The 15,213-nt window shown below is 35.0% G+C and overlaps 2 protein-coding genes across 2 annotated transcripts; one reads left to right on the plus strand and one right to left on the minus strand.

Moving 5' to 3' along the window:
- Positions 1-266: 266 nt before the first annotated feature.
- On the minus strand, positions 267-2,729 carry LOC120327287 (chymotrypsinogen A-like). Its single transcript, XM_039393741.2, has 6 exons — positions 2,684-2,729; positions 2,066-2,133; positions 1,815-1,915; positions 1,463-1,628; positions 948-1,202; positions 267-441 (listed from the first exon to the last, which is right to left on the minus strand). The coding sequence occupies exons 1-6, from the start codon at positions 2,727-2,729 to the stop codon at positions 280-282; spliced, it is 798 nt and encodes a 265-aa protein (XP_039249675.2). The 3' UTR covers positions 267-279.
- Positions 2,730-10,344: 7,615 nt separating this feature from the next.
- LOC120326072 (sorting nexin-10B-like) lies at positions 10,345-14,501 on the plus strand. The gene is made up of 5 exons (XM_039392297.2): positions 10,345-11,336; positions 11,812-11,901; positions 12,176-12,273; positions 12,906-13,007; positions 13,624-14,501. The coding sequence occupies exons 1-5, from the start codon at positions 11,295-11,297 to the stop codon at positions 14,027-14,029; spliced, it is 738 nt and encodes a 245-aa protein (XP_039248231.2). The 5' UTR covers positions 10,345-11,294; the 3' UTR covers positions 14,030-14,501.
- Positions 14,502-15,213: the final 712 nt, after the last annotated feature.

Below are 15,213 nucleotides of genomic sequence, written 5' to 3' on the forward strand. Positions count from 1 at the left end.
CTGCAGTCTAAATTGAAAATTAGAAAATTCAGAATCTCCCTTATATCTTCTTCTGGCTACGTTCCTTGGCCACTGGATCAGGTACACAAGTGAAGACATATATTTTGTATCAATATGTAATTTTATTTTCAATTATCATGTTCTTTCATTGACAACACATTCGATGACATTGCCATGCAACATCTGCGAAAAGTCAGTCAGTTCAATACATTATATGCAATTACAAATGAAGCACATATTTTAAATTAGTTGTTATTCATAAATCATTCCCAGTTGCAATTATTGCAGATCGGTGTTATTTATGATCCAGGTACGAACGGTGGAAAGTTTAGCCCATCCGCATGGAAGCTTGGTTGTGCATGAGCTAGGTGCCCAAGATGTTGCTCCAACCAAGGTTTTCACGCCATTGATTTCTTGTACCAACGGTCCGCCGGAATCACCCTGAAATAATCAAATTTAACGAGTAAATAAGTGTAACAAGTATAATATCAGCCAATTTATACATTTCTATTATAAACGCGTCACAAATTCAGAAAAGTGTCAAATGGCTGAACAGACAGATATGAAGGCTGGTTTAATTAAATCCCGAAGAGGCAGGAGATTACTCGAAAAAATGCGAAGACACTTTTCTTAATAAGTAATGATCTGACAAGTAAATACAACCCCAAGCACCAAGTGAAATTTATAGATGAATGGGAATTTATTTTGGCTTTCAGTGGTAGTCGAATTGAATTCCCTGAGAGCCGACAGTCATTTATCATATATATAATTACAACGTTATAATGAATTACATGGTTGCCAATATATGTACATTGCCTGTTTAAAATCTTCTCCCTGAGTTAATAGTGCAAGTTTCATATTTTTGTACAATTTATCTATTAAATATATTTACGCAGAAACCCTCGTCATAATTTCAGCTTTTAGTAGTTGTGTTATATCACTCTTACCATGCAAACACCTTGGTTACTTAAAGCCCCGCCTCCTGCACAGATCATGGATTCTGACTGGTATGAAGTTCCCCAGTAATTAGTACACTGGGTATCAGATAAGATTGAAATGTCTGCATATCGAAGCATGTTCGGCAACTCGTTGTCCGGGTCCGATTGTGCCTCGTAGTAGATGTAACCCCATCCCGACGTATGACCGGCTCCAGTGAACTGCGCATCGGAACTCTCAAAACTGGGGATGGCAATTGGTGCAATCTGACAAAAACAAAAAGTAAATATACGAAGTGTTTGGTCTACTGGTCTTACTGCACAAACTAAATGACATTGATGATAAAAAGCTGATGTTTTAAGATCGCCATCAAAAATTCAAGTTCATGTCACACAAAACTCGTTCGTTTGAACTTGTCTTCTATATAATTTTTGTTTAATACAAAAGTCTACAAATGTTAAATAAGCTTTATTAGTACATAAATTACCGCAATTGACTTTACGGCACTGGTTGTACAAATACTTACGTTCGTATTACCGAAATTGAGTTGATCAGCTAGTTTAATGATGCCATAATCCCAAGATATAGAACTGGAGTCGTAACTGGGATGTGCCAAAAATGTCTCCACGGTGTATCGTTCTCCACCATTGAACTTGTCAACCGATCCAGCATATACAGTCACGCGGCTCGGCCTAAATTGCAGTGCCGGTAAAATGTAAAAGAGTTCGGCAGGGAGAAATAAGTGAAAAAATAGGAAGATGACGGAAAGAATGATAACAAAAAAGAATGAGAAGGAAAAACAAAGTGGTGAATAGAAGGAATGATTATGACGAAAAGTCAAAATATTTTCAAAATTGAATAAATAATTTGAAACCTACAGTTTTTGGCAATGCGCAGCTGTCATGATATAATTTTGCGAAATGACAGATCCACCACAAAAATGCCAGTATGCATCACCGCTTGGGTTTTGAAGAGATACCTGGATGAAAAAAAATAAATAAAAAATCAGAATTCTCTCCTGTACACAATCTTCATTTCATTGAAATCACTTTCTCGGCTATTTTAAAAACATCACAGCTTTTATCAAAGCATGTGTTAAATGTTCGAATTTGCCGTCTCTTGTACGTACCTGCCACGGATATGCTCCCGATTCGGCAAAATCTCCATTTATGACTTTCTGGTCTCCAGTTGGTAGACCTGTAATTTATCCAAAATAAACCATGCAAATAGTTAATTTTTAATTGAAAGTAGTAAATTTTGTAATATGACTATTATACAAGTACAAATTGACATTGTGAATTCACCATAATATTCCATAACTACCTTGTCATTTCAATATATCTCAATAATATAGTATGGTCAACAAAATGTATGAATTTCCTAAAACTCATTTTGTCTAGAGTAGACATTGATCATAACATTCAGTACTTCTTTAAAGCATTGTAATAAAATTGCTCATGTTGCTAATGGTTCAATTAAGAATATGTTTGTATCTCAATGCCAGCTCAAGTATTTCCATACCCAATGAATATATATATATAAACAACATTCATTCTACAAAACTGAATATCATTACTTAGTCCACAAAAGATGAACGTCAAAATTTCTTGTTTATTTTAATGAATATTGAATTTGAAATGAGAGATTGTTGTTGTTTTTAAAAAAATTCTGGTTTTTTATACAAAAAGCATAAATGTGTAAGTTACAGATTCAGCTGAAAAAATTTGAGATTTCATGATTAGCTTACCAAAAGCAGCGCCAACTAAGGCGAAGATTAGAGTAGCTTTCAACATCTTTCGTCGTTCCGCTGACAAAATTCTCATCAACTGCGAGTCGAGAGGATTATACTTCCTTTATATATACTGTAGATCGGTAGCTACATTTCAAAGAATCCTATTAGACATGATGCGTGCTGTAAAAGAAGACAAACGTCACATTTGTTATTATATCTATTATATCTCTCTGCGAAAACAGTCGTATTTTCTGTATTTACAAATAGAAAAAGTCGCTAGAAGACTATTACATGTTTTTCTAGAATGTTCCCCAACGGAGTCCAATATATGAGCCCAAGTATTGTTGTTTTCATAATTCAAAAGCATATCTTCATATTACATTCGGTAAAATTCTTTCTACTTTTTATATGACATTCGCTACAATTATTGTCATTTAACTTTCGTGTTCATTTGTTTTATGGCTTGTTTGATTTCATAACGTGTTTTTGAAATATTATTTGTTTCGCCATGATCTAAAATGATGAGCGGTTTCACTCGCGCAAAATAATTTGAGCTGAAATTTTACCGCTTCTAGAGTTTCCTCACAAAACTTTCAGTTTATTTGGCAATTATAAGATATTGAATGTCACATTTTCATCTCAGGCCAATCTTGAATATTATACTAGTGGTAATGCCAAAATGAGTGACGCACGAATTCCGATATGTTCAGTTCTCACGCTCAACTTTAAGCAAACTTAACATCAAAAATAGTTTTGAATATTTATTCAAGGAAAGTGTTTTATACAACCCTTACCTAAAATATCGGCAATATAGAACCATTGGTAACAGTGTAAATAGATACGAGATAAGACTAATAGATAGATGTGGAATTGGGAACTAACTGCTAGCAAAAACGCAGCATTCTTGAATATTCTATGATTGGAAAACGTTATTGCCTAATATAGTCCAATATTATATGGCATTTCGTCGACTTGGTTTATTGAGATGATTTTCATGTACTATTTCTTCATTTTTCAGTAGATAAGCATACCGTTACCACTTCATAAAACTCTCGATTCAATGAATAATTTATATATTTCCGGTAGAATACCTTCTTCTTGTGACCATTACACAATATACACAAAAATTAAAGTTTTACCTGATTGAAAATGCTTCAATTTTACTTGGCATAAACTATATTTTTGGGGTGCATATAAGTACGACGAGTGCATATTTTGTTCATCTGAATCCCAAATGAGCAATTGTTTCGTCAGTCACACCTTATGCTGGTGGTGTGAGGTTCATGAGCACACGCCAAAAGTTCTTACCATGTCACTACTTTCCACTCGTCTACATGTTTCCAAATGGAATTTATTTATCCGAATGATATACCTTACTCCGTTCTATCGAAGATCGTTGTTTGATTTCAGGTTTGCTTTGTTACATATAAGTTTGGTGCCTGTTCGACTGTGCATTTCTTTTCGTCGTACAGATCTTGTACCGAGATCTACAATTTGCAAGACATGTCCGCTACATGGCGTACTGATCGTTACGTTTATAACAAAAGATCAATGCTCGTATATGATGACGCGGAGGCAAAACTAAATATTTAATCATCAATTTCCCGAAAATAATATGCGGTAACTTACCAGGAGCCGCATCGGGAGGTGAACAACTCGACTACACGGATGACTTAGCAGAGGCAACTCAACTACCCGGGGTATCGGGCCGATACTGTCGGCAACGGTACAGGGACTGACATAGCTTTTCCAGGTCCTGTGACGATGATCGATTCTTCATGATTCGATTTCGACGGGAATTGAAATATTAACTGATCCGAGTCACATTTGTATTACCAGATCAGGTGAGTGGGGTTGGTAACGTGATATACATATACAGCCAAGAATATACATATAGCGCCAACTAAATATACATATAGCGCCAACTAAATATCCATATACAGCCAACTAAATATCCATATACAGTCAATTAATATCCAAATACAGCCATTTAAGTGATGTACAAATACTGCCAAGTCATATGCATGTACAGCCAATTGGATATACATATGATATAATAAGTGTGTTATATATATAATATTTTTTGAGTTTTCGATTTGAGTAAATAAATATGAAACATGCGCTCGTTCAACCCAAGGGGAAATCTCACCAATACCTCTTTTAATCGAGTTTATTACGTGCAATCCTTTCTCTAAAAAGGGAGCAATGGAAAGCATGGAGCGTTTTAGAACGTTTACATGAACTACTAAATTGCAAGCATTGTATTGACGACGAGTGGCATCTCTCTACCATTTGCACACGCGACATAGTAAATTTAAGGCTAGAAATATCTGAAATTATGGGAAAGCATTGTAGTCAAAAGCTTTTTATTTTTCTATTTGACATGTAAGAATTTCTAAATAGCCGCCCAGAATTGACGCAAGGTGGTGGGCTTGAAATCCAGTTCACAGCCAAGGCGCTCATTGACCCACGTTTACGTTTGTATTATGGCCGCCAAAAAAGACGAAAAATATATTTTTAAATTGATTCAACAGCTATCTGCGGAACCATTAGGCAAAAATATGAGCTACGACGTATGTTTGTGAGCGCGCGATGCTGTAGTATGGTCGAAAACGTGTTTTTCTATTTTTACATTGTGACGTCACGGACTCGGAGGATTCGATTCGAGTCCCTGACCTATTACTCGGATTCGTCGAATCTCTGTAATGTCGGACTCGTCCCATCCCTACCAACGACGACATTGAAAATCTCTTTTGGTTATTCGGTTTTTTTTATTATTTGGTTTTCTTTGGTTATTTTGTCAACAAACTAATCAAATTAAAGTTTGGTGCAAACTATCATTACTCACATTACATATTGATTATTCGAGAAAGCATCGCCAGATTTATGTTTATATGAGGAGACCATACTCGTTGACGCATTGGAGTAGTGTGCTTACGCTTACAGAAACTCCATAACGGCTATTGATTGAAATATATAAAAAATGACTTGCAACTAGCGTAAAGTAGATATAATATTGATATGAGCATCATTCCATGATATGAACATCATTCAGCGGTAAGCCTTTACAATTTGCCTGTGCATAATAAGACATGAAGTTGTCGGTGCATGTGGTTAAGAAAGAAATTAAGTTAAAAAATTGAATCCAAGCTATCAGTTTGTTAAATAAAAAAACTATTCAACTGAAAATGTCATTTATTATATGCAAAGACCAGAAAAATATGAAAATGCCATTGACATGAGAATGAAACGGTAGTAATGCTGAAATAGGTTATATATAGTATATACAACAATCCTGGCAAATAAAAAGCATAATAATTTAGATGTGGTAAAGCAATGGTTCTTAAATCTTTGTGATAAGACGTCTTTGTAAAAACTCCCCGCGCATGCGACGCACTAGTGAGAAAATATTTGAAAACAAAATGATAAAAACACTGAAAATCAAGTTTGTTTATCTTTATGAGACGTGAGGACTTAGCAATGTTATGGAATATTCGTTATTCAAGAAAATTCACAAAGTTCTCGGATTCACTAAATTGAACTAATCTTACACTGAACTCAGTAATTATTGACTACAGTTATGTAATAGTTTATTCAAATATGCATACCTACAGTCAGTAGAGCATGACTTGCCAATTAAATATTTGTGCGACGCAAAATTAAAATGACTCGTCAGTGCGCCGTGTCGCACCATTCGAAAACTCCTGTTGTAAAGAAATAAGATAATATTTTAGAGCACTAAAATGGCACAACATTATATTCAGGTACCGCAATCCACCGTTCCCCATGAAAAAATTCCCACTTTCGCTAAACACGAGATCCGCTGATATTCGTTCACGGATTCGTCACAAGGTGCGCTCATAGCACACAAAATCGAATCCCATGAGCTTCCAGAAATATTTTAAATAAATAAAAGTAATAGCCTTCTAGCAAAAAAGCAATCTTCAACCACTGAAAATGTCAAAGCTATTGACCCAGTAATCAAAAAAGACGATTTTTTGGTGCTCCGAAAGTATGTGCACCAAGATGTCGCACAACCTGAATCCTAACCGGTACTCACACACTATGTTCAGGTTGTGCGCCATCTTGGTGCGCATACTTCTGGAGGTCCGATTTTTTTCATAACGATAGGAAGAAAAATATCATAATAAAGAACAAAAACAACAACAACATAATAAGAAATCGTTCCACGGGTCCACTCCGTGTCCAACTAAAACAACATGAAAACAAAATGTCCATCCGTCCACTCCGTGTTCAATAAACTGTAAGTAAATTTCTATGCCGTAACTAGTTGGTTTGCTTTGTAGGCGAAGTTCATACCACGACATAAGTTTAAATAAACAGCGTCAACTGCATAGCATATGTCTGTATCACACGATCAAAATAGCAGCTCAAACTACCAAGATATCTACATCCGCAAACAACAGTAGGAATAGCGTGCAAAGCATCATATGACTGAATGGAAAAGTCCAGAACTTTATCGTATATTACCCAATCAATCTTGAGAAATTCGTGCTCAGATCAGTTTTTTCAGTGCAATTAAATTATAATTTCTAAAATTTACAAAACTAGAAATTCATTTGCAGTAAACGGAATCTAGGATCAATGATGAAATAGCAATTTCGGCCAAATAACACATTAGCCCAGGGTGGCCCAAACAGCAGCCCGCGGACACATTCCGTGCGCCCCGCAGAACATTATTGAGTTATTTTCAAACTATTCCAACTGAGAATATCCCTTTTTGTCAAAATCACGGAATTTCATTGTTGTTTCTATAAACGTCAAAACGGCGCCAATATGGAGATGGCGTTCTGTGAGCTGTGATCGGTACAAGGAGAATGAATTGTCTTGTGCAAACATGACCAAGCCGATGAGATGAGTCGCGCTTTTTATCTAAATTTCGAACCTTAAGCTCGCGTTAAATAACTTCTCATTTGGAGAGACGTTTTGTGCCTTTATTTTAGTAAAAACACTCCTCTATTTTCAAGCGTTGGCCGTGTGAAAGCAGTGACAGAACAGCAGCTTACTTAGCGCCGCGCGATCCAGTTTTTTTTTTTAGCTGGGTCCGGAGTCCGAACTTAGACGGACTTGGTTGTTCTTTGACGATAGCACCAAGCCCTTTACCGCTACGAATAATAAAATTAGTCAAATATAACAATTCACCATGCAATGAGTGTAAAAAAGATGACCGACTTGTCACGTAAGAATATTATTTTAAGCGACATTACAAAACCAAACACGAGAAAAAATACCGAAAATATAGAAAAATATAAAAAAAAATACCGAAAATACCACGGTATTTCTCGAGAAGCAATTTTAAAATAACTAAAGGCTTGATATATCTTCCTTAAAAAAAAACTGATTAGAACGTTAAACTCCCATTCCTATATATATATTAAATTTAAAATGGGTAAACTCGTGATGTTTTGATCATTTTTTGTGTTTTCTCCGACTGCGAACCGCGAGACATCCTCAAAAGTTTTTGCGGCCCTCCAACCTCGCATCCTTGGACCACCCTGATTAGCCAAAATGTGCCACAGATTGTAAACCGGATTATTTTCTGGAACAGTGCTTCCCAACTGCCAGTTCTCGGCTGGTGCAGGCAGGTTGTTAAATCTTGCAAGTGCCTAAAATCTAAAGATACATGAATATTATCAGAATAGGATGATGAAATAAACAATTCGTGGAACAAAGGCAAAAATATGAGGCATTTTGTGTCTCATTTATAATTTCGCTTATAGGAAATATGAAAGTATTTACTGACAGATACGAAAATTACACGATACAAAATGTATTAAATACTGATCAATATTTGCATTCCAATATATATGAATCGAAAAAAATGTTATTAAATTTAAATAGGTGCCAGTTTGGTATGCGATTCCAGCGTCATAAAACTACTTTGGTACTTGCGCTTGCTTAACATGATCTAAATCGCATAACTAAGTGGAACCGTTTAAATGTATTTTCAAGATGCATTTTGACAATAAGTAAATGTGAATTTTCATTTGAATGTAAACAAGCATTCAAAAATTCGAAATTTGTTTTCTTCAAACAATGTTGCATGAGAATCCTCCACATGCATTGTACTTGGTCATTGAACATTGATTGACCTTACCAGCTTCTGACGCAGATATTCCAATTACGCCAAAATAAAAGAACGGTTCTCTAATTGGTGCGGATTATTTTATAACGTAATCGTAGTGAGGCTTACAAATATTTTAAATTTTACCCCAATCTCCTGATCCATGTGATTGTAAAGGGTATTAGAGTATTATTAACAGTTGTTCTTTGTTGCGCTCGTAAATCAATTTCGTACACGTTAAACTTGATTGTGACGACTTTTATATCGTTTTATTATTAGGCGCCCTATCGTCCAGGAAAGAATAATGAAATTTAAAACCCAACAATCAATAGAACTAGTAGAATCTCAAAATACTTGAACCTTCGAAGGTTATCAAAGTCGGAATCATCAATATTATAAAAAGATTACATTTATTGCAATGAAGATAAAGATTAAATTGACCGCAAATAGGTATTATCTTATATTCAGACAGTGTGAAATAGAATGTATTCAAGATGTCTCCCGTACAACTTTATACTTTTGACACTGATGGAAGGGTTGAACGTACAGACGTAATCACCAAACAGCAATTTTTCTAGTACCATCTTTTACAATGAACACATTTTTTGCATTCGTAAAACTCGACATTATATAAAACAAATATATCATATAACAGATATGTATTAACAAGGAGCAAAACAAAGAAATACCAAAACGCGCGACAGATGCCTCGAGGCATCGACTAGCTTCTTCGCCTCCGTAAGAATGGCTAATCAGCAAGGTGTGAACAGTGACGTAACATACGAGCATATGTTCATCGATGTGATGTTTTGTGATATAATATATGTTCATTTTTCGAGTTTTCATGAATAAGTTATACAATATGCAAGTTGACGACAATATTTTTACTAATTACCTTCATGTACATGTCATAGCCACGTGCCGACCATATTCAAAAATTTTGCTCGATACACACGTTATTATTCAATAGGGTGGGCGTTTGACCAGTGTAAATAGTCTCTCTCATTTGTCTTGATATCAATTAAATACTGTCAAATCGTCTGTCAACCATGGTGACGCGCAATGACCACGCCTCCGACCCCCTGGTTACGCCCATGCACCACACTAACCTTCTACTAAATCAGTGTTAAGACGTAATCGTTAGTTCTGAGGAGTGACCATTGAAGGTAATGTAAATATTTATTATCAATGATTGACCATGCCATCGGGGTATAATCTCAGGGCTGAGGTTTTCCATATGCTTGAATTAATGTATTGTAATTTGTCTTCCTCATTAATAAAATAACACAGGAACAATCAATACATCATATATAACTAGAATTACAAAAATGTGTGATTAGATTTATAAATTTCAGAACATAACAACATTTTACATCGGCGCAAGACACAAAGAAAACGAGAAATGACGCAATGACTAATCACATTTTTATTTCTAGAAGGATTAAACTGTTTGGTTCGCTGAATAACACAGGGCTTAAAGCGAAACGTACAGCGAAAATCAATAGTCTCGTCCGCGTAACACTATATGAGAGGGAAGTCATGTGACAGCGGGGTTAATATCGTTTATGTCTTTCGCGCGAGAGGATTGCGTCACAGATAGAGGTCGAAAGTGCTATAACAGACTGTAACGTGAATTTATAGTAATATTCTTGTTGTATTTATTTCAAATACAGCGTATAGATAGAAATGAATCGACTTTCTTTCGGGCTCAAGGTATCAGTTATACTGTTGTAGGTAAAATGATAAAATTTCGCGGTCAAACGGGATTTGTATTACTGGGTGTTGTTTGTAGGTATCCTAGCATTTCAGTGTCACGGTTAACCTAACTGTCGATAAGTGATAAATGGAGTGTAGAGTCCGCGGGTCTGGTATAGTACTTCTAGTGGGCGTGGCTCGAATTTTTTTGATATGTCACTCCTAACCCCCACCTGACTACAAGTTCGCCTCTGGCGAACGTGACGCTACCTAAACTTGAAGGAGAAGTCGCTTTTAATAGTTACCACACGGAATACAACGCGCCCCACTAACAGATTAATCCCAGCCGAGTTCGATGCGCAATAGTTTACATTTTCAACGTCAGGAGAATATTCCATTCAACAGGAATGTGTGCTTTCATCATAAATTTGCGCAACAGCGACCTAATAGGTACGGGTCTTTCTAGTCGATGTGAGGTCGCTATTTGCTATTTGATTTCAATCGGAAAAAATACCAAAGTAAACATAAAGTATGACGCACACTAAAGATATGCTACTAGGTTCATTCGTTCAGACAAAGAAGGATTGACCTTAGCTATTCGAAGTTCGAGAATTTATTTGTAATATTTACCACATCAGACGTGCTGACCCGGGACAATCAAAACAACTAAATTTTGATTAATGTTGAGTCATATGACGTTGCAGTTTTGTCACAGTCATCAGAGTATCGGAAGAGGTTTTGTCATACAACATGTCATTTCAGATAGCTTCATGTACGAGGTTTTAATAATTACCTGGTTTAATTGCAGAACTGTAGGAAATTATCAACATATAAAATAAATTTGAAATGACGATTAGAATAGATTCTAACGAAAAAGTGTCTTATCAGGTGAGTTTCATTGTAATACGTATTGGTATTTACTTCAACGCTATTTTGTAGATTTACATTGTTTTTAGAATAAAACACAAAACACACAGTCTTTGCCAAACTTACCCAGAGGGTTATGTAATATCGGCGTAAGGATGTAGTAGCGATGTTTTATTTATTGACTTAACAGTAATATTCAGTAAGTCTGATATTTTAATTTAGTTTATTTATATGTTGTATTAGCTGAAAAATGAACTAAAAAATACACTCCATATGTCGTGATCTTCCGTGCTTCACATGTGAGCATGCCTATTCTTTCATAAACAACACCAACTTAAGATTATTCTGTTAGCAATGTATATTGTGTAGGCAATGTCGGTCGCTTAGTCAAAATCGTGGTATTTACACATAGAATCTTTTATTGTATTTTTATGTGTAAATCTATTTATTTAGTCAATGTTTTTTATTCTCCATGTCGGTTTTTTTTCCTTTGCAGGAATACATCAATATTTCCATCGATGCGCCGAAACTGTTGGTAATCGATGACCCACATGAAAAATTCATAGTTTACGAAACAACAGTAAAGGTACTTGGAATTTTATAGCAGATTTATCCAACTTAATCATGGAATTTGACCACCAACGTTGTGTTATAGAGAAAACGTTAGGAAATTAACTAGTATCTCAATAGTTTACAATGGGTATAATAGACGTTTCGAGTAGACAAAAGTCGCTTATGATAGCCAGAGTAGGGTAATTGTTAATTAATTTGTTTTAATTGTACACAACATTCTAGTGCTATCAGTTATTTAATTTATCGATTTAGAATATCATCCGTCAACTTATATTAATTTTTTTCAGACAAACAGTTTATCATTTGCGGCATCGCATACGCGGGTTCGTCGAAGATACAGAGATTTTGTATGGCTGTATAATCGATTAAAAAGCATTCCTAACAGGTTAGTAAGTCATTCTTCCAATCTTATCATTACGGAACAAAATTATTTTTTCATCAATTCCCGATAAAATTATTCTTTTGAAAAATTAGTTGATTTGCAAGACCAACTGTCTTTATGGCAGCCCAATAGCTCTTTACAGGGGATGGCATTCAATTAGCGATGATGATGCTATATATGTATATATCCCCATTTCTAACTAGAATGACACAATGTCATGCAAGCATTCGATACAGCGTGAAGTGAGCTGAATAAAAAAACGGCGTCGATTACAGTTTCCATATGTTTTCCGATATTTTGGCAAGAAACCGAATTTCCCAAGTTTTGCAGGATTAGGATTCACAAGGAACGGGATATTAAAGTTTTTAGTAAAATCAATCCATTGCGATTAAACAGAAAACTGTACACAAACTAGGAACATGGAGAATTTGAAAAAAATTGGTTCTGAAAAAGTCTGAACGGATTATAACTGAAAGTCCGTGCAATGCAGCAACTCAAAACACATGCAATTGCGCTTGACAACAGTTTGTTTATATTAGCAATTTGATTACATATATAACGTTCAATAATCCATCACTTTTACTTTTAACTTTTAATCATTTTAAAATGCTTATCTAAGACTTGTATTTATTTAGAATCATATCCGTTCCGTCCTTGCCAAGCAGACAGTATTTCTGGAATTTTAATTCTGCTTTTCTCCACAAACGCAAAGAGGCATTGGAAGTTTTTCTTAAAAGGTAAATGAGATTGGAATTATTCTGAATTCATAATTCTTTTACACCTTAAATTCGCCTATTAACTTCCATAATATGTGGCCATATATTGGACCTTTTCAGCAGCTTTAAAATTGAACTACAAGTAATGTCATACATCGCCAACATTCGGCTGTTTTATAATGTTTGAACATTTCTGACTGTCGTCAATATATGATGAATTTGTTGGATTCAAGGATTTAAAATTTTGTCAGTTTTAATGCAACGCTTGTCAATTTTTTGACAGTTATAAATATGTTTGCAAACGGAAGTAGAACCCGTGACAATTCAATAAATTATCTGATGTGTTTACTGGCTGACGATACTTGAATAAAATATCGATTTTATTGCCCACAAATTTGCTTCGTTTTTGTATATCTATCGCCTGTGGCATTACTGAATTGTTGTCAAATTCGCATAATTCCCATAGACTTCTATACTCACATAAATTTGATCATTTCGGTAAGAAATTTGGACCCGTATTTCCACGAATTTGTTTTTATATACACGATCATGTTCACCTATAGTTGATTAGACTCTTGAAGCTCAAACTTTCTGTGATCTGTGTATAATCACACCAATGTATTTTTAAATTTTGCAGAGTGGTGCGCGAAACAATATTTTTATCAAGTACATCATTGCATCTATTTTTACAAACTGATTTGACACCTATTGAAATGGAGGATTGCATCATCAACGGAAGTGTTGAAGAAGTAATGAATACAAAAACAAAAGTTGTGGAAATGGACAATGACTTCACGAACTCATTAGAGAGTTCAGAAGAAGTTCAGGAAATATCTAAAACCAACGATGAAAATTCAGACTCGGACCCGAAAGGTGATGATGAACACCACACTCCTATTTTTTGGAAATGCGAAAAATCCACAATGCGAAAAGTAGCAAGCCTTCCAAATTTTTCACCTGTTGTTAGAAATTTCAATGTTGGAAGAAGTATTTTTGAAAATAATAATAACACCACTATTCAACCACTTGTTGCAAGCGAGTAGCAATTTTAAAATTGGCGCTCCAAAAGTATGTGTACCAATATAGAGGTAACTAATTTTGTTTGCCTATTTTACATCAAGTTGTTTAAAGGGACTAAATCCTATGGGCAGGGAGTATATTTACTTGGCTAACACAGACAGTCCCGAACTCGTAATAGTTTAAAAAAGGGGAAATCGGAATAAAATCATGGCCCAATCCTAACCTGGTACATATAATACGTAACTTGGTACCTTAAAATTTTTGATGAATATACCAAAAAACTTTCCAAACATATTTGTAAAAATAAATGTGAATTGAGCACTATTCAACTTGTGACAATTTTCCGAATCCCACCTTTTTTTGGCCTATGGGTAAAATGAATGAATTATTTATTTAATAGCAAAGTTATATACATATTTTTATTTCCTTGCGTTAGAACATACTTCCATTTTATTGCTTTATTATTTATTGTATTTATTAAATTCTACATCGTTATTTTGAATTGTTTATATCTCGGTATTGTATCTTACAGTTGGCGCCAATCTTGTAAGCAACAAATAATAATAATGTTTTACGAACTATCACTAAACGCAAAGTCATGAGAAAACTTTGGAATTCCAAAAGTAATTTTCAGGTAATAAGGTAGTAAGTATGAGTTGTTTTAGATTTGTAGTCGTTCCAGACCGCGGCACTGGAAAAATAAATGATAGAAGTCACGCAGGAAAGGCACGTCGATTTTTCAAATATATTCTCACTTCACCTTACTTGTAAGACATACATCCGATTGCTGTTATTTTTACTACGATACTCTAAGGTACTGCGATAGGGGTAAATGGTCTAGTGCAGTGGTTCCCAAAATTGTTTGGTCGCACGGCGCAAAATTATCAGGGAAAAAACTCAGGGCGCCCTTGCACGACGCACGTAGCAGAAAGTAAACAACATAGAAAGGTAAAATGAATTTATTGATTCATGACGTACACAACATTTAAAATAAGAAACAGTAAAACATTCATGTATAATGGATATGTAAAATATTTAATCGTATATTAGTTATGTTCAACACAATTCTGTTAATTTTATGCAAATCGCTGCGATGCCGTCTTTGGGAATCGCTGCTGCTGAAGAATATCGTCAATTCATCACTTCCAAATCAAGGACAGTAACAATAGCCTATAGGTACAAATTCAGGGTACTGCTGTTGTTCAGT

This window comes from Styela clava, chromosome 4 (genome assembly GCF_964204865.1).
Source record: "Styela clava chromosome 4, kaStyClav1.hap1.2, whole genome shotgun sequence".
NCBI classification, from domain to species: domain Eukaryota; kingdom Metazoa; phylum Chordata; class Ascidiacea; order Stolidobranchia; family Styelidae; genus Styela; species Styela clava.